Source organism: Lampetra fluviatilis, chromosome 2 (assembly GCF_964198595.1).
Source record: "Lampetra fluviatilis chromosome 2, kcLamFluv1.1, whole genome shotgun sequence".
NCBI classification, from domain to species: domain Eukaryota; kingdom Metazoa; phylum Chordata; class Hyperoartia; order Petromyzontiformes; family Petromyzontidae; genus Lampetra; species Lampetra fluviatilis.
Genome location: NC_136276.1, coordinates 821,988 through 839,834, shown reverse-complemented (window position 1 = coordinate 839,834; position 17,847 = coordinate 821,988). Strand labels below are relative to the sequence as shown.

Genomic DNA, 17,847 nt, shown 5'->3' with positions numbered 1-17,847 from the left:
CCGAGATATGATGCCATATGATGTCATCTCTTCCAAGTTAAGCCACATGGTATTCGGCCTTTCTACGCGAGCTTTCGCCACGCACGACCGTAGGGCATCATCAGGAGTGAAGACGCCTCCGGTTGTGAGTGGCGGAAGCTTGAGCACTGACAAGCACAACGAGCGGGCTCGACCCAGACGCACCACGCTGGGCTTCGGAGTCGCTGCGGGCACCCACGTGCCGAATCTCTCGGCGTCACGGAAACGGGGACGAGCGTGAAATGTGTAACCGTGCAGCAGCGGTTGCACTCTGCAATGAGTTGCATGCGAATGTTTTGTTTTCAATGATCAACCCAAATCACCCCGACCTATTAAAAATTCTTCACGGCGCGTGCGATCGATACGAGTGCATAATTGTGAAAGATCAATTTTGGACAACACCTGCTCCTTGGTAAAATCACGGCAGCTCTGCCTTAACATTTGGCACACAATCACCAACTGACAAAAAAATCCCTAACAACGCTCACGAGGCAATGACGCGCCGTCACGTGTTCGTAATAACCGTGAGATTTCCGTTTAACAAACACGAGGAGATTCGTTCCTTGGCAAAAACAACGCGAGGCTGTGCGTTTGGTTTTGGTAAAACAAATTAAAGCCGAGCATTTCTCTCATTGCGGTTCCCCCCACTCCACAGCTGTTTGTGGGGCTGGGCTTCCCGTACGAGGGCCCCGCGCCGCTGGAGGCCATCGCCAACGGCTGCGTCTTCCTCAACCCTCGCTTCCGTCCCCCCAAGAGCAGCAAAAACACCGACTTCTTCAAGGGGAAGCCCACCCTGAGAGAGGTACGCGAGCGAGCACCACCCCATCGCGGCGCGCCCCCTCGCTTGCCCACGGCGTGATCGTGGAGCTGTCGGGTCGAGCGAGCAAGCGGCCGTCCCTCGGGGCTCGCGATTGCCAACGAGGCCCCTCCGTGCGCCGACGCCCGGATCGTTCGCGCCGCGTGGTCTCGAGCCCGTGGGGACGGCGTGTCCCTACGAAGACTCTAATCGCAGGCTCGTCGCCCTGGCCTAACGGTCGCCACATGTCCCGGTTTTCCCACCATCGTCCTCTTGCAGCAGCCGCTGTCCTGGGCAATCTGTAAATCTTCCGGTTTTTGTTTCAGTTGTGTAATTATTGCGTAATGATTTGTCCTTCCCCCTTCTTTCGCACTGTACGTAGCCTACCCGTGCTAATCGGAGGTGCGGGGGGGAAGGACAACAAGGGCAACTACATACATATATATAGATAATAGCAATAATCCACCACTCAAGACTGGTTCCCCCTTTCGGGATTGTGAGATATTCTTCTTCCCGGAGGTGACAACGTTGGCCCACGCCACGATGCCGGTTAAACTTGATTACCCTCGCCCTCCCCCCCCGCCCACCTCTGTGAGACGATACGGAGGCAGCGTAACCGCTCGGGCAAAGCGGGGACGCTGCCCCGACCTGGCCTCGACGCACTTGACGCTTTTGTTTGGTTCCGTCACGTGGCGCTCTCGTGTTGCGAACCTGTAATTCAGTCGCTCGTGTAACCGAGTCGACTCGCTGAGTCTTGGTCGCTTTCACTTTTCCTGCAGTAATTAGGGGTGAGGTTTTAATTATGCAACATTTGAAAATTACTGACCGCTTAGTTCACATAAGGGTAGCTTACTAATTAGGCCAGTTATTTTTGAGATTGTAATTATGCCAATTATTTGCCCAGGAAAGCTTCACTGAGTCTGCAGACTTTTTTAAGGAGGGTTCTGGATGTTTGGTCGGTACCACTAATAATTGCTTTGCTTGTGAGGGGTAAATGGAGGGTAGAGATTAAACCCGCGCATACGAGGGGAGAACACAAAAACTCTGCACAAACGGATGCAGATTATCCACTGAGTAGACCAGATGTAAGGGTGTACTGCACCGATCACTGTTCTGCCGTCTCCCGACACGTGGCAGTCAGGTGTCTGCAACGCATCTCCCGTCCAGGCACTTGCTGCCTCAAACCTGCTTAGCTTCCCAGATCCAACGAGGTGCGGAGACCAATATTTGTGTCGTTCTTCGTGGACTCTCATGAACTCTGCAGGCCGAGCTACAGACACCGTACCAACAAAAAGCGTTCTCTCTTGCTGTCGACCAGACGCAGGATAATGGCCATTTTAATGGAATTGATGTTGTTGAATGTGGGGAGTCCTAAAGAGACGAGTATCCCAAAATGATAAAACATTAATCGTTTAAAAGTGGAGGAAAACACAAACTCGCGCTGATTGAAATGAGTGAAGCGCGAGAATAACGGAGCGTTACGCACTGCGCACGGATGCCACGCGCACATCATCGCGATGCGTTATACGACTTAACTGTGGCTCACCCGCGGCCCTCGTGCCGTGCCGTCTCGCTGTGCCGTGCGTTCCCCCTCCAACGTCTCTCCCCCCTCTCCCCGTTTGCCGCTTGCCCGCCAGTTGACGTCGCAGCACCCGTACGCGGAGGTGTACATCGGCAAGCCTCACGTGTGGACGATCGACATCGACGACCCGCAGGAGGTGGAGGCGGCAGTGCGGCAGATCGTGGCACAGAAGGTGGACAACGCACGCTGGGATCGACTCTAACCAACACCGACAACACCACAACCACCAACAAACCACGACGACCACCAACAAATACCAACCACCTGAAAAAAACACCAACCAGTACCGCCGCCGCTACCAGCACAAACCATGAACACAGCAAAGTGCCACCACCGTTGTCAGCACCACTGTAGGTCAACACTCGCCAATAACAACACCAAATATCACCAATCAATAGCACCACCAGGAACACCAATCTAAACGCCAACCAGCACCACAACCCGAGGATGCCCTGGGACTAATTGGTGCTACCCTGGCTGCCCCGGCTACACCCGTGGCTTGTTGTTGTCGCTACTGTTGTTGTTTTGTTGTTTTGTTGTTGTGGGCTTGGGCGCTGGTTGCCTTACCCTGATCTGCGCCGTCACGGTGTTCATTTTTGTCAAGCGCCTTGAGATGGAATTCCATGCAGACGTGATAATAACGTGTTGAAATCTTTATTACTGTTCTTGTTGTTGTTCCAGCAGTCTGCACGGCTAAACGGCAGACGCGCCTTGTCTTCGCCTTTCCCACGAGCGTGCATGTGCGTGGCTTTGTGCTCGCCCACAGCACTTGCCCCAAACAATCTGTTAAGGCTATACGGGGGGATCTTTGTCTTTGTGCATTTTCCCTTGGGTGGTGTCCGTGTGTGTCTGTGTGTGTGTTGGGGGAGCGGGTGATGGTGGTGGTGTGTGTCTGTGTGTGTCTGTGTGTCTGTGTGTGTGTGTTGGGGGAGCTGGTGATGGTGATGGTGTGTGTCTGTGTGTGTCTGTGTATGTCTGTGTATGTATGTGTGTGTGTTGGCGGAGCTGGTGATGGTGTGTGTATGTGTGTCTGTGTGTGTGTTGGGGGAGCCGGTGATGGTGGTGGTGTGTGTCTGTGTGTGTCTGTGTATGTCTGTATGTGTGTGTGTGTGTTGGCGGAGCTGGTGATGGTGGTGGTGTGTGTATGTGTGTCTGTGTGTGTGTTGGGGGAGCTGGTGGTGGTGGTGTGTGTATGTGTGTGTGTGTGTATGTATGTATGTCTGTCTGTATGTGTGTGTGTTGAGAGCTCCGCCACGCACCCGGCGGTCCTGCTTGGATTCCCGGGAACGGCTCGTGTCAGCGTCGCTTTGTTTTGTGCCCCCCCCCCCCCCCCCCAAGACGGAGCCGTACATGCCGTACGAGTTCACGTGCGAGGGCATGCTGCAGCGGGTGAATGCTTTCATCGAGAAGCAGGTGAGAGACGCCCCCCCCGCGTGGCGCGCCGAGGGAGCGCCGCGTGGGCCGCAGGGATCGGAGCTGCGGGTGGTCCCTTCGTGCCCTCTCCTCACATCGCCGAGAGCCCCCCCTCCTCCCACCCCTCCCCTCCCCCCACCACGGCTCAGGGGATAGAAAATAAATCCATACTTCACAGCAGGCAACGTTAGAGCATTTCCAGAATCGCTATGAATTGATTTTTTTTGCTCTTTTGGAAGCTTGTTATCTGCCAACTGTGGCAGCCGGCGCTTCTCGCTACTTATTTGTAATTAGTAGCTTTGTAACATCGCATCGATCCGCGGATTAAAATCTTTTCTGACGCTTGCGATGCGTGCTCTGAAACTCGGCACGTAAGAATGCATCGGTGGCCTTTTTGTGAAAAATGATACGCCTGTGATTTGCTGACGTTGCATTTAGGTGTGCCTAGCGAAGGCAACTGTACAAATGAGAACACGTTTAGACGTGATAGAAATGAAACGATTAAAAAAATGTGTTAGGGAATAAGACTTGAATCAACATTCAATGCTTTTTCCCCCGTGTTGTGACGATTCATTGGATCACTTAGGAGGATGAGTCGTGACACGTCTGATAATTAGCACCCCATCTCTCCAGGATCGATAAAATAGGTAACGAATTGTGGGAATTCTGCAATGGTTGTACTGTGCAGGCATGGGTCCCTGCCATAAGACATGCTCTGTGTCTGCTATTTGAGACCACCATTCAATGCACATTTGAGTGGCTTTTTGTAGTAAGGGTTGAAGTTCTTTATCATTATCATTTTCTTTTTTACTCATGAGTCTAGAATATCCCAAAGTTGTATGTATGTTCAACTTATTTTGCACCGTAAATTGCCAAACCGTGTGATGGGTTTATATTCCTATCTGCTTCACTTGTGTTCCATAAAAAAATTGCAATACGACTTTAAGCTTTTATATCATGGTGAATTTGTGTTTAGAATTGAAGTGTTCAGTAAATGCCACAATTTTGGTACCATGCTAATGTAAATGTTGGAAATAGCCGAGGTGATGGTTGGTGATGGTGGTGGGGGAGCGAATCATCACGTTCTTCCCCAGACCCTCGGCGTTATTAACCACGCACGCATGTCACGCTGCGCGCACCACGCCGCTTCCCCTGCTGCAGGACTTCTGCCATCAGAAGCGGCTGTGGCCACCTCTGAGCGCCCTGCAGGTGAAGGTGGCCCAGCCAGGCCAGTCGTGCAAGCACCTGTGCCAGGAGAGCCAGCTGATCTGCGAGCCGACGTACTTTGCTCACCTCAACAAGGAGCAGGACCTTAGACGGTAAGGCTTTGTCCATCACCAATAACAAAGCTTCAGACTCGTGGGGAGTTGTTTGTTTTTGGGTTTTGTCTTCCGTCGTTATTGAGCTCGTTTACCCGGGAAAGCCTCGCTGACTCTCAAAGGGCACCCTTTTCAGGAGGGTCCTGCCAAGTCTTCTCAGTGGGGGACAGTGTTGTTGCATGTGATCGCAATCGAGTAATTTGCGTCTCAATATTTCACTATTGGGATGTTTGGCCAATACAAGTCACATTTTACACATATATTTTTGTTAGCTATGTGAGGAAACTTGAAAACCCGGAGGGAAACCCCTGCAGAACAAGGGGAGAACACACAAACGCCGCACAGAAAGGCACCGGAATCGGGAGTCAAACCCCCCAGGTGCTTGTGGCTGCCAGTGGGACCGAGTGTCGCCGTCGCAGCCGCCCGACGGAACATTTCCCGATTTGACTCTTGTGCCCCCATTGGCAGCGCGCGGTGGCCTCTACTATCGTAAGTAGTTTCCGGCCGCCTTTAAAAAAAAAAAAGCCCGTTTTACGTCAAACAGCAACTCGCTTTGGTAATTGCCTTTTGAAATCTGCAGGCTGTCGTGGGATTCGAGGATTTCTGGCCGACATAAATGGGGCTCGGTGGCCGCTCGGCTATCTCTCTGCCGCGTTGACGCGTGCGAGACGGATCCGCTTGATATACCACGCAGCCCGTCACCCGGACGTCCGCTCGTTTTGTAGAAATTGGCAGAGCACGGGGGGAGCACACGGACAGACTGGCACTTCTATTGACCCGCGTGAGCAGGGACACCGTTCTTAATAATTACCGCATGGGTCTTTTATAGAGTGCACCACGAAGTCGTTAAAATCCCAAGAGTGGGACAGAAGCCAAGATTAAACATCTCATCTGGATGGGAGCCTCTGAGGCAGTGCTTCGTTCTCTAGCACTTAGACTTGGAGCTCCGGAGCCTGAACTTGTGATGCCGAGAAAACTCTTTGGCTTTATGCGGCAAAACATGACCGTCTTCAAGGTCCTCCGTGAACCCACTCGCTTGCTTACGCACCTCCGATTAGCATGGTTGGCTTCGTACTTTGCGAAAGAAGTTCAACGTACATTTCAACGTCTACCTCTCCTGCCGCAGCTTAACTCGGCTCCCCCTCTTGTCCTCTTCGCTCCAGCAACCACGACCTTTTGTCAGCCCCAGTAATCTGCCGAGAGTGAGGCCTTCCTGAGTAAACTAGTAGACTAATCATCAACGCTTCTCTCGGTGAGTGGAAGGTCGCTCCGCTGTTGCGCCCACGGACTGGAACCCCCCGCCGTCCGTGCAGTCCCTGGCCAAGTCCAGGCTCGAGGCCTTTCCCCTACTCCTCTCTCTGTCCGACTGCCTCATCTATTTAATTTCTTAAAAGTTAATTGTGTCCATTATTAATGTTCCGCCTTGTTTCCCCATGATTAATGTATCCCACTGTTTTGCACAGCATCTGGAGAAGCGGTCTCGGGTACACGCCTTGTGTGCGCACGCCTTGTGTGTGCACGCCTTGTGTGTAAATTAAACGTTGACCCCCAATCGGCCTCGCGTCGCACAACCAACACCACCTTCTGGTGGAACCCGATCCCTTGGCCTTTAAACGACAGAAACATCAAATTGGTGCGATAATCTACGAGCATCATTTATTTCCGTGCGAATAGCTCTGCGTATTAGGCTACAGAAATATGATTTTATTGAATGTCGGTCATTATTTTCTCTTGAGGCTGTTCCATATGAAAATGAATCCTTTCATTTTGTCCGGGCAGCTCTGGCGACGCGGCAACATTCACGCACTTTTTATATTTATTACTTGGTCTGCGTAGTACTATAAGTTGCTCGTTGTTTTGGACCTTCCTTCTTCTTCTGCCTATCCATGAATTCACTCCTGTTCTCCTGCAGACTCCTCTCCCTAACTTCCTTCTTTGCCTTGAATAGAGAAGCTCTCCTCTTGTGCGTTTTCCGTCACGTACATGCAGCGTCTCATTTAGGCGCTTTATAAATTCAAATTGCCTCGTGTGTAGTAGTCTTAGAGATTAAGAGTGTGCACGGCAAGGTGCGTGCTTGGAATGACAATGAGAGACCGAGAGGAACACCTGGGTTCGAGAAGGCGCACACGTTAGAGACATGACAGCTCAGAACGTGGGTCTTGGGCAGGAGCACGCTGTTAGACAGGATGACGGCCGGCAGTCGAGACCAACGGCTGAGTGAGATGGCAGTGGCTAGGGGAGGCCTTCATCCAGTCGTGGAGAGCTCATGGCTGAGGCTAGTGATCAGTTGTTTCAGTTTTTTTCAGTTTAATTTATTAGGTATAGCCCTGTGAGCCATGCGGCTCTTGACTCGGGTGCAACCGCAACAAACAAAGACATGAACAAAGAACATCTTAAAGTGACTACGCTCAACAGAAAAATCCAGGAAAAAACAGCAAATTTTGACTTTTAAAGCTTCCGTGTCTGCAGGAATTAATTTTCTTGGGTCTTTCGGTAAAGTCACGTAGATAGGTTCAATAATAAGTGGTTTTCTGTTATTTTTCATTATTTTCTTTGAACCTATCTACGTGACTTTACCGAAAGACCCAAAAATATAACAACAGCAAAGTAATGATAATGGCCTAAAAACCAAATCACCCTCAATATGCCGTTTCTGGGACTTGACAATAGCTAATCCAAGTACTAACCAGGCTCAAAGTTGCTTAGCGTTCGAGATTCGATGAGATATGCTGGGTGCTTTGTTGGTGAGGTCACCATCATTATCACCATCAGTCATGATCAATCCACTGCTGGATGAATGCCTCCCCGAAGCCACTGCCATTTCTCGTGTCTCACGCCCTTGGATTGCAACACACCTGCACATGGAAGTCGTCCTCTCATCCGCGTTCCCAACTGTGGCTGCCACTCGCGTCGTGAGCCTCATCGGCAAATCTTCACCGCGTCGAGAAAGTGCTTGCCGAGCATTGACGGGGTGCGCGTTGCGGGCGTGCCGTTGCAGGCACGGCGTCGAGTGCGACTCGGCGGAGGTGCAGAACGAGGTGTTTGTGCCGGCGCTCGAGTCCGGCCGAAAGAAGTGCCTCCTGCAGGGCGACTACCTCCTCTTCAGCTGCGCCGGCAGCCACGACACGCACCGGCGAATCTGCCCGTGCCGCGACTACATGAAGGGCCAGGTGGCGCTGTGCCGGGACTGCTTGTGAAGGGCTCGCGACCCGCCGCCGCCCCTGACCCCCTCGCTTGGATGCCGGACGGCAGGACGAGTCGCATCCTGAGGGAGGTTGAGCCAGGATTTCTCCATCTTTTTCCACGTCGATTTCGTTTTTTGTGACCGAGCCGTTTGTGCTTAAGCCTTAACTCAACTACCCAAATGGATTTAAATTATTGTTTTGTTTTGTTTCGAGAAAGAAAAAAAATCGCCCCAAAACAAGGAAAAATGTGGCCGTCTGCCTTTTTGTTTTCTTTTCATTGAGCGTCGATTGTGGAGCTTCACAAATGACGATCGCACGGAGGAAGAGCAAACGTGACCTCCGGACCGGGTCGCTGGTACAAGTTGGGTTCGGGGGAAGGTGATTTAACAGCCCAATTTTTGGGGAGCCTGATTAACAGCCGAATCTGGTGCAAGCCGGTGGAAAACTCGGCGTTCACAGTCGAAAGCGGAGGAGCTGCCCTTGGCCCGTCGCGCTGCGGGGGGCGACACGTGGAGCGCCTCTCCGGCTTTACGCAAACAAGGGACTCGGCCCGTGCACATCCCTAGCGCATGCATCATCGCGTCGCGGCGTGCCGCGGTTAAACGGCGGTTCGTGTTTTCTACGTTGTGCTTGGCCATGTCCTCCTCCTCCTCTGTCCTTCCGCCACCAAACCGCCCCCTCCCCGTTGCTGCTGCCGCCCCTCCCTGATCCACCGAACTTGCGTCTTCATACTCCCGTGTAGATTTGAATATTCCTGGAAGGCAGCTGTTCCACAGCCTTACGATATTTAAATGATATCATGAAAACGGTGAACTGAGGAGACACTTACCTGTCTCCTCGTCGTGGGATGTGTTCCGATCTTTACTTTTGTGTATGATTATCTTTACATTGTTAATGGATTATTGTTTTTTATGAAGAAACTGGACGGAGATTGGCATTTCTTTTGTCCTTGTAAATGTGTAAACTCGAGATAGACAGGAAATCTATATATTAAATGTGTTGTTTGGTTTGTCCGGTACAATCACGCAGGCACTCGCACTTAACCGAGAAGTACGTTCGAGTATAAAACTGTGTCCGTGGTACAGAATTGTCTTTCGAGGTAGTTGGCGCAGATTTTGCGGCGTACGTTTTAACGTCAAAGGTACGGAGTACGTTTGGTAGCGCTGCTCTGTTACCCACGATGCATGAATGAAGGCAGACGCGCATCATGTGAGCGTGGCGTATTTATTACGGTGTAACGCGGTACATCTGCTGCCGCCGCTGCTGCTGCTGCTTTGCGAGATGAGCGGCACTCCGGACGGTTGGACCGGCGCGTCGTCATCCGCTGGGGCTCGCTGCGGCGGACGCTGCTGCTCCGTCTCTGCGCGTGGCCTGAACCTGCGGTGGCCGTTCCAATTCACATTGCAAGGCCTCCCGCAGATGCTTCTCCGTCCCCATTGGGCAGACAGTTGCTGCTGTAAGTGACGGTACACGTTGTAACAGGAAATGTTAGTGAATGCGTTCTTCAAACTGAAGCAAGCGTTTTGTTGTATTTATGCAATTGAGATGGATTTTTTTTTACGTTTCTCTGGAATTTGCGTGACGTGCGCTCTTGGCCGGTGTCCCCGTTTGGTTACGATCGGTGTCGCGTGTTTGGCCGACGGAGATTATCTCTCTCACACTCAAAAGCTACTGAATTCTGAGTTCATACACTGCTCGTTCTCTCTGCTTTGTGGCCGCGTTCGAACGGGGGTTGAGCCAGGCCCCGGCTTTCATTCGCGTGCGCGAGGGGGGGGGAGAAGGAAACAAACATCACGGGAGAATCTAAATTTGGAAACTGAATTTAATCATCCCACTTGCTGCCACCACCGCTTTGAATCAGCACCACCGCTCAGCAGCCTTGTATATGCGAGTCATATTTGTGCCTGTCACACGGCTAGCGAGCGAGTGTGTCGACGCGCACTTGAGGATTTTTCTTGCGTGTTGGGCCAGTATTGGCGTGTGTTCTTTCTAATAGCTTGATTATTGTTATTGTGTTTTCTTCGTCGCGATTGACTGTTAGTTTGGAGCTTAATTTGGCATAGCACTGCAAAGCCCAAGGCAGGTTGTGTGCACCTCCTGAAATGAGTGAAGCCGCGTTGACAGGCTGTCGTACAGCAGCATTGTTGTGAAGCCCTTCGTGTAGTTGTGATGGTGGTGATACATAAATCAAGACATTGACTGCCATGTCGGCGTTTAGCGATGCGTCATTTCGCAGATTCAAATCGATCCTGATGCCCACAATACACGCATTCAATCGTGTGTGTACAAATCGGTTGTTTATACAAAATGCCTTTGTTATATTTTAGGCTAATGTAGTGGAGAGAAAAAAAACTAAACACCAGAAAATACAAATCATACGATAACAATGAGATGAAAGAAAATTGCATGCTGGAACAAAAATATAGCTCGCATCGTGACAGTTCACGGAGTTGCTGGAAAGATGAATCGTAACATGCCGACTATGGAGTCCTATAATTACCTCTTTATAATTAACACATCTGCGTGATGTTATTCAGGCCGTGGCAGGAAGCCCCTGGGGCTTAAACAGCCACGCACAAATCTAGATTGTCACGTCAACCGCTCGATGTTCATGCATGCGGCATGGCAAGGTTCCGGATTTACGAGCAAATGGAATTAATTGGTTTGACGAGCAGAGGCGGAGAGTTCCATATGGCTACAGGGGTCTGGATTTGACCGCCCTCCTTACGTGTAGCTATGTAATGGGTAATACCCTCGCGAGTAATTTATTTGATGTGTGAATTTTTTTACCAACGGTTTTGCCGAAGTGCACCGCCTATCTCGGTAGTTCTGGGGGCGTCAGCAGTAGCAGAAGTTTGTCTCTGGACAGCGTTGGCTGGGATTGACGGATGATTCGTGACTTAGGTTAAGACGACATCTCACCCAGAGCAGCGACCCCGGCAGACCATTGGAGTTTTATAGAAATGGACAACGACACATGCAAGACACGGCTCGGCACGGTTCAGTTGAGCCCTACACGCACAGACACGGCTCGGCACGGCTCAAACCGGCACCGCAATGACGGGGCTGGGTTTGAATCCAGGTTCTGTGATTAAAACCATGTTCTCAAATGTAGCGAGTTGATGATCTCAGCCCAGTCACAAATGACTGCGCAAAAAAAACCCCATCCGATTTAAATTTGGTTCTGCATTTAGTCTGGCTAACTTCCCAGCCGTATACCGTCCGCAACCACGGAGATCCGAACAAATACTTTCTCTCATGACATGACGCTGGGACCAAAACAAATACTGGAATAAAAATCGAAACTTTTAGAAAAACGAGGGAGAGTTCGTCGGCCTGCTATTTGATTTTTTTTTTACGAAGGGAAACTACGGTAGTGGGAGAGAAGTATTTTATCATGCAATGCCATCTCGTCCGACATTTCAGAACGTTAAGAAAAAGTAAGCGCTTACGACGGACCGCTGTTCAGAATGCTTGCGTGCTCTGAGTGTGAAATGTAATGTCCGTAAGCAAGCGTGCCCTTGCAGTAGACATTCTCCAAAACAATTATAGCGTTTTAAATGTTAACATTCTAAACTTCCAACCTGGTTTAAATTTCACTGCGTAAAATGCTCAAGTGTGGAAAACCGACTCCGATGGTACATGGACATCATTGTTTATTTAACCCGTCATTTTGGCAAAAAATGCACAATCCGAAAAAAAGACGTGAAAAAAAGTTTTTTTCTCTGGTTTATGGAAAGTCTGTAAAAATCTAAACACGGAACGCGTCTCTGGTTTTTATATATACTGTTATCGTGATATCGTGTTTCAACTACATTGTGTGTGCTCTGTGCTATACTTACAAATGCGTGGCAGTCTTGTTGGGTTTCGTAGCCACACTTAACTCGTTTCAAACTTGAATTTGTTTTCAATTTTATTTTTACAATGATGATATATGCCATTATTGGTTGTCCAATTTGAGTAAAAAACCATGTATATTGGCGTGTATTATATATTTATTAATGAGGCTAGGCTTTATTTCGTTCCAGGTTTAATGCACTAGATTCACCAAAGCGGCGAGGCACCTTTGGCTCTGGGCAATGAAAGCGATGTGCGTGCAGAGCCCTTCGACAGTCCTCGCAACAGCGGCTGAGAGCGACTTTGACGCGGGCCCCGCTGCGAGGAGTGAATTTGGGGGGGGGGGGGGCTGTCAAACCCCCCCGCCCCCCCCCCCCCCCCTCTTTGTAGCCGATGCCTGGGGTCCCCTCTGGCCCTTAAGTCCTGCTGCATCGTTCCGTAGCTACGGCACTCGCTTAAACGTTAAACGAGTGGTGCATATAGACGAATGTCCCTATTCCTGTGATGTGGGGGGAGGGCTGTTTGGCCATTGCAGGACCGCTGTTTTGACGACTTCTAACGGAGTGGTAATTCTCTTAATTGGCCCTGGAGGGTGAGGGGGGGATGCTGAGCCTAGTCGATCTTCGCTGGGATTTCAACTCTCGCAGTCTTTCCATTCATTACGCGCTCTAACCACAGCGGCCCCTGTCTTGAATTGGTTACATCCATACATACATGTGTGTGTGTGTATATGAACCTTATGGCGGGACCCCGGGGTCCCATAAGCCCCTGGCTCTCGCATAAACTGCGTTGCCACGTCATTTTATGTCTGTTGAAGGCGAACGATACGGCGATCTGTCCCTCTCGACGAGCTCTACGCGATGCGCTAATCAAAGTTTCAAAGTTGTGTTTCTTCTGCGCATTCCTCCTCGCTGCTGCGCTTGGACACGACAACAGAACGAACCGCGCCAGGCGGGTCGCGGCGTTTATGTGCGCGGTGGGACAGAGTCGCCAAAAAGAAATGTAATTACGATTTTAACTTCCGTTTATTCGGGGCCCCGGGGTCACGCCATCAGGTTAATTTACTGACTCAATCGAAGATAATTATTTACTGACTCGGTCAAAGATTATTATTTACTGACTCGGTCAAAGATAATTATTCTCCGTGCTTTTGTTTCATTTCCCAGCCGCTGTATTGTGGGTAGCTGTCTCGGTCAGCAGTCACCCACCGCGCTACCGTCTTGTGTTCTGCTGTGTTGACTAAACCCAAAGTCTCTCTCTCTCTCCTCGCCCCCACTCTCGCTCGCTCCAGCATTGCAATGCTTGGGGTTGACGCTCTCGACAAACTAACGTCAACATAACCGTGCCAGCGTCGTATTAATTAGTTTTCGTTTGCTATTTCTACAGACATACTGTGTGCCTCGTCTCGTCGTCACGTGAACATTGCCTTATCACAAACACACACACCCCACACCCACTCACACACACACACCCACGCCTGCCTGCCTGCCTGTGTAGCTCTGTGTGTGTGTGCTCGTGGCGCCCACGCCGGTCACACAAAACCGCGTCTCGCCATCGTCGTGCGGCGGTGCCATCATCGCGGCAAAGACTCCCCGCGCGTTTTCGCGTCGCGATTTCGCTCGTCGACGATTTTAAACGGTTGTTGTTGTTTATTTATTTGCGTGGCTTTTCTGCGGCGGCGGCGTTGTGGTGCCATCGGTCTCGCTGATCGGATCCGTAGCGGGGATCGTCAAACGCATACCTCGGCCAACTTGCATCGCGAGCTGCAGTCAGAGTTTATCTGCACATTATTATTATTTGTAATGTACAGTGACAAGACATGAAGCAAAAAAGACGGAAGGAGTGAAATGATGACCCAGGCAACTCGTGTCGCGTCGTCATTTGGCGCAGTCTTAGACGATCAGTGTCGGTACGCGGGCCGTGGCCGGATCTGTAGAATAGGATAATAAAATCCTCTAGAACAGGACTTCTCAAGCTCCATTCCACCTTTTACACATTTACCAATCCATATACATCCATAACTAAAATTGCTGCACATCGATGCACACAACAATTGGTAAAGACCGGAGTTTGAGAAGCTTCACTGTGTAAACTAAAGGACAAAAGCCTTAACACTGAATACGATTCTTTTTTGTTTTTCATGAAGGCAATGATCAACTTTATAAGGTGACCCGAAAACAAACGCGAATTTATTTGCAGCATTAATCGCAGTTCGGTAGATAAGAGGAACCTCGAGACAAAATCGCCCCTGAAACGAAATTTCACCCGTGACTCTCACCCGCCAAACGTCTTCATCATTGCACCTGACGGGGAGCTCGTGCAGCTGCCACGCGACCCGTGCGCGACGTGGCGACAGCCGCGTTCATCAACGAGTCGTCGTCGTGGCTTGGGATTCCCTTCGTTGTCAACTCGAACTTGGACGTTCCGCAGCCAGTTCGCGCCCAACGCCCCCATCGGCTGAGATGTCACCCGAGTCGCCCCTGCGGTCTCGCGCGCCACCTCTGAGACATAATCGCGCGCGTGCGTGGCCGCGTGCGCGTTGCGGGATGGGTGACGCGGGCTGGGTGACGCGGGCGGTCGTAGCGAGGGGGGGGGAGCTGCTGTCGGCCGCGTCCCTTTTTCGGGTGATTCTTTTTTTTGACAGTGGTGGATTGTTGTTTTTTGTTAAAAACAATAAAAGAGAATAATCGTGATTGGAAAAAAACACTTTGAATAAGGTTTGGCTTTCTGGTGACTTTAAAATACTGCACTCATTAAACTCCTTGGTGGGCGGATGTTAAGGGTGGAGGGCTACCAATACAAACATTCCAAAAAGCTATTGGATTGAACGACAATACTGTTTGGGTGGCAATATTGCCAGAATTACATACTTTTTCTGAGCCTCTGAATTCATAACGAGGTGTTGCCAAGTCAGGTTGTTTTTTTTTGTTTACAAGCTCAATCTGAACGCCACATTTATGTATATTAATTATTTATATTCTCGGGAAATCTGTTGGAGGAACTACAAAAATAAGCGCAAATGCTTTTATGAGTGAGCAGTGTTTACATCGATGTGACGCGCAGGCGCTGCCGAACACATTATTACCTACATTTGAAATGAAAACCCATTGAATGCGCTCTGATCGTCCTATGAAAGGGGCCTAATGGGCATCTTCAAAGGGAAGCTGCTGCTGCTGCTGCTGCTCGCGGTTCCCTGGGCCTCCCGCTCAATAGCCGCGTGGAAGCGGCGCCGTAAGAGGAATGGAAGAGAGGTGTGAATGAAAGAGAGGTTTGAATGAAAGAGAGGTGTGAATGACGTGTGAATGAAATCAAGCGGCCGAGCCATTGAGACCACGACAAGCGTGTGTTGGGTGCGTCACGAAATAAACTGCTTTTAAAAATACACACGAAAGTGTTATGAGCAAAAGGTGTCGTAGCTTGTGAATTTGATTGTCTGTGAACGTTTGTCTTTTCTGTAACTGCTCCACTTCGAAGACTTATTTAATTTCAAAACATTGTCGAAATATTTTGTAAAAAAAATAATTGTATTTGCTGGTAACTAATACAGTTGTAGCTGATGTCATGATGGGCTGTAGATCGTGTGTATATGCCATCACAGCGAGCACCAACATCATCATCAGGGTCATCATTATTATTGATCATCACAATCTGGTCATAACTGCCTGTCAAGAATTTTAAGCCAAGAAAGCTTTTACCTGCTCTCTGCTGTCACTGATTGCAGAGGGCGGTGTTTCCTGTCGGTTGTAGCAGAATAGAAAGACTGCGAATCTCCCGTCAGCTGCTTCCCGACTTCCCTCGACGCGGCCGTCACCCTGAGGCCCGACGGTGAAAAGTCTCGTCCATGGGGCAGCTGTGGCAAATGTGCACCCTGCCGCAGCATGGACGTGTGGAACATATCAGAATAGATGTTAAGATGGTCAAACACCAAAAAGATACCTTTCGCAAAGAATCAAGTCTGCATTAGCCACGCGTGCTTGTGGTGGCCATGCAAACGTACATGCTCTTGACAATATAGTGTTCAAACCTATTCTTATTTTTCATACTTTGGTATTGGAAAAAAAGGCCCCGTGATATTAATGAACGTGTTGCCGTTTCAGGTTATGCCGAGTCGATGTTGCCTTCACTGTATTTTTGCGGGTTAAGATGTGGGTAGGGTGGTTGAGGGGGAGGGGGGTAACGGGGAGAGGAGGCTTTTGATGTGTGCAAAGATGTTGGAACATAAGCCATTGGTTGTGGGGTTGTGTGGCCACCACGGAAGGGGACACATTTCCAGGTGGTCGTGTTTGTGGCGGAATGCCGCGTGGGACGTGAATCGACGACGCACACAGACCGACAGCGATTTTATGTTTTTCCACAGAGAGAAGGAATATACTCCTTCAAAAAAAATTACACTTATATGGGACTATCGTTTTTAATGGAAAAAGGGATACTACACTAACATTTACATGCAAATTCTATCTCTAGCTCCGCCCACTTACGCTTGGGTTGAGCCCACCTAAAGCCTCTATAACCTCGTGTTGCAGCAGCTCGTTCTCCTGCCTCAGCAGTCCTCCTGCTGTGTGTGTCTCACCTGATGACGATTGCTTGTGTTGCGATCGAAACGTCGTGGTCTATTAATTTTCTAACTACGTGACTTTACCGAAAGAACTAAAGAGTATGGACTCCTGCTGTCACGAAAGCTTCAAATCAAGAATAGTTTCCACTTGTTCGCTATCATCGTCAACGCACGCCTGGAATCTTCTCCAGGTGGTCTCCAGAGCACGGAGGCGGCACATTTCTCGTGGTGTTGTTTCAAATTCTGCGAAGTGTTCACATTTTTTTTGAAGCACCCTGTATTTCCGTACCCTGTTCCCATGGGGTGACCTTGAGGGGTGGGGGTGTCTGTAACTCCACGGGTGGCCTCTTCAATGATCGTGAACACTTTTGTCGTTATTTGTTTCCATCATTAAAATCACGGCACCCCCCCCCCCTCCACACAAAAACACATGTGTTCCCTGCAGTGTATGTTCTTGGAATATCTCTCCATCTTATAACTGAACGTCACATAAAGCGTTCATTATTCATCATCGCCATCAATGATTCACAAGGCCCACTTCCACAAACTCGGCTTCAAACACTTGCCGTCGCTCGTGTCCCCGGCAAACAGATGAGAAATAATTAAAGACGCCTCCGTGTAACGATCGTGAGACGCGAGCGTGGGAAGAGCAGGACAACACATACTCGAGCCGGGCTCCTCGAGATCTCCTCCTCCTTGCCGGCAGCCGCACGGGGCAAGCTATGGCAGGGCTGCACCATTGCCACCTGCGAGCGATCGATAAGAGGGGCACGTTCGTCCAACGAGAGGCAAAGTCATCACCCCCCCCCCCCCCCCAGCGTTTGCTGGACAGATTCATTAAAAGTGCACCGGCATCTGCTCGTGCGCGAGGCGGCCTGTCGCTTTGCGTTCCGCGTGTCCGTTGAAGCGCCACGGGAGGAGATGAATCTCGGCCGCTCCTTGGGCCGAGCGCGCCCAGCCAGCGGCGCGCGTGACCCACGGCGCGCGCGCGTTCCTCGGGCACGGCGCGGGATGGGGGGTGGCCGCGTGCTGCCGAGGGCGGTCGGCCAGGGCCCACGTCGCGGTAGGCTCGCCACGGCTCGACTCCTTCGCTCCAATTGTGGCCTTGACAAAGCACGGGGCTCTTCTCCCATGTCCTCAGA

At 50.5% G+C, this 17,847-nt stretch overlaps 1 protein-coding gene across 1 annotated transcript in view; it reads left to right on the top strand.

The window, feature by feature from the left end:
• MGAT5 (alpha-1,6-mannosylglycoprotein 6-beta-N-acetylglucosaminyltransferase) overlaps positions 1 to 14,854 on the top strand; it is an 85,508-nt gene extending 70,654 nt beyond the window's left edge. Inside the window, exons 13-17 of the mRNA XM_078866667.1 lie at positions 674 to 820; positions 2,452 to 2,568; positions 3,735 to 3,809; positions 4,971 to 5,128; positions 8,127 to 14,854. Coding sequence (XP_078722793.1) covers positions 674 to 820; positions 2,452 to 2,568; positions 3,735 to 3,809; positions 4,971 to 5,128; positions 8,127 to 8,325 — 696 coding nt within the window. The 3' untranslated portion in view covers positions 8,326 to 14,854. The remainder of the gene's footprint in view (positions 1 to 673; positions 821 to 2,451; positions 2,569 to 3,734; positions 3,810 to 4,970; positions 5,129 to 8,126) is intronic.
• The last annotated feature ends 2,993 nt before the right edge of the window (positions 14,855 to 17,847 follow it).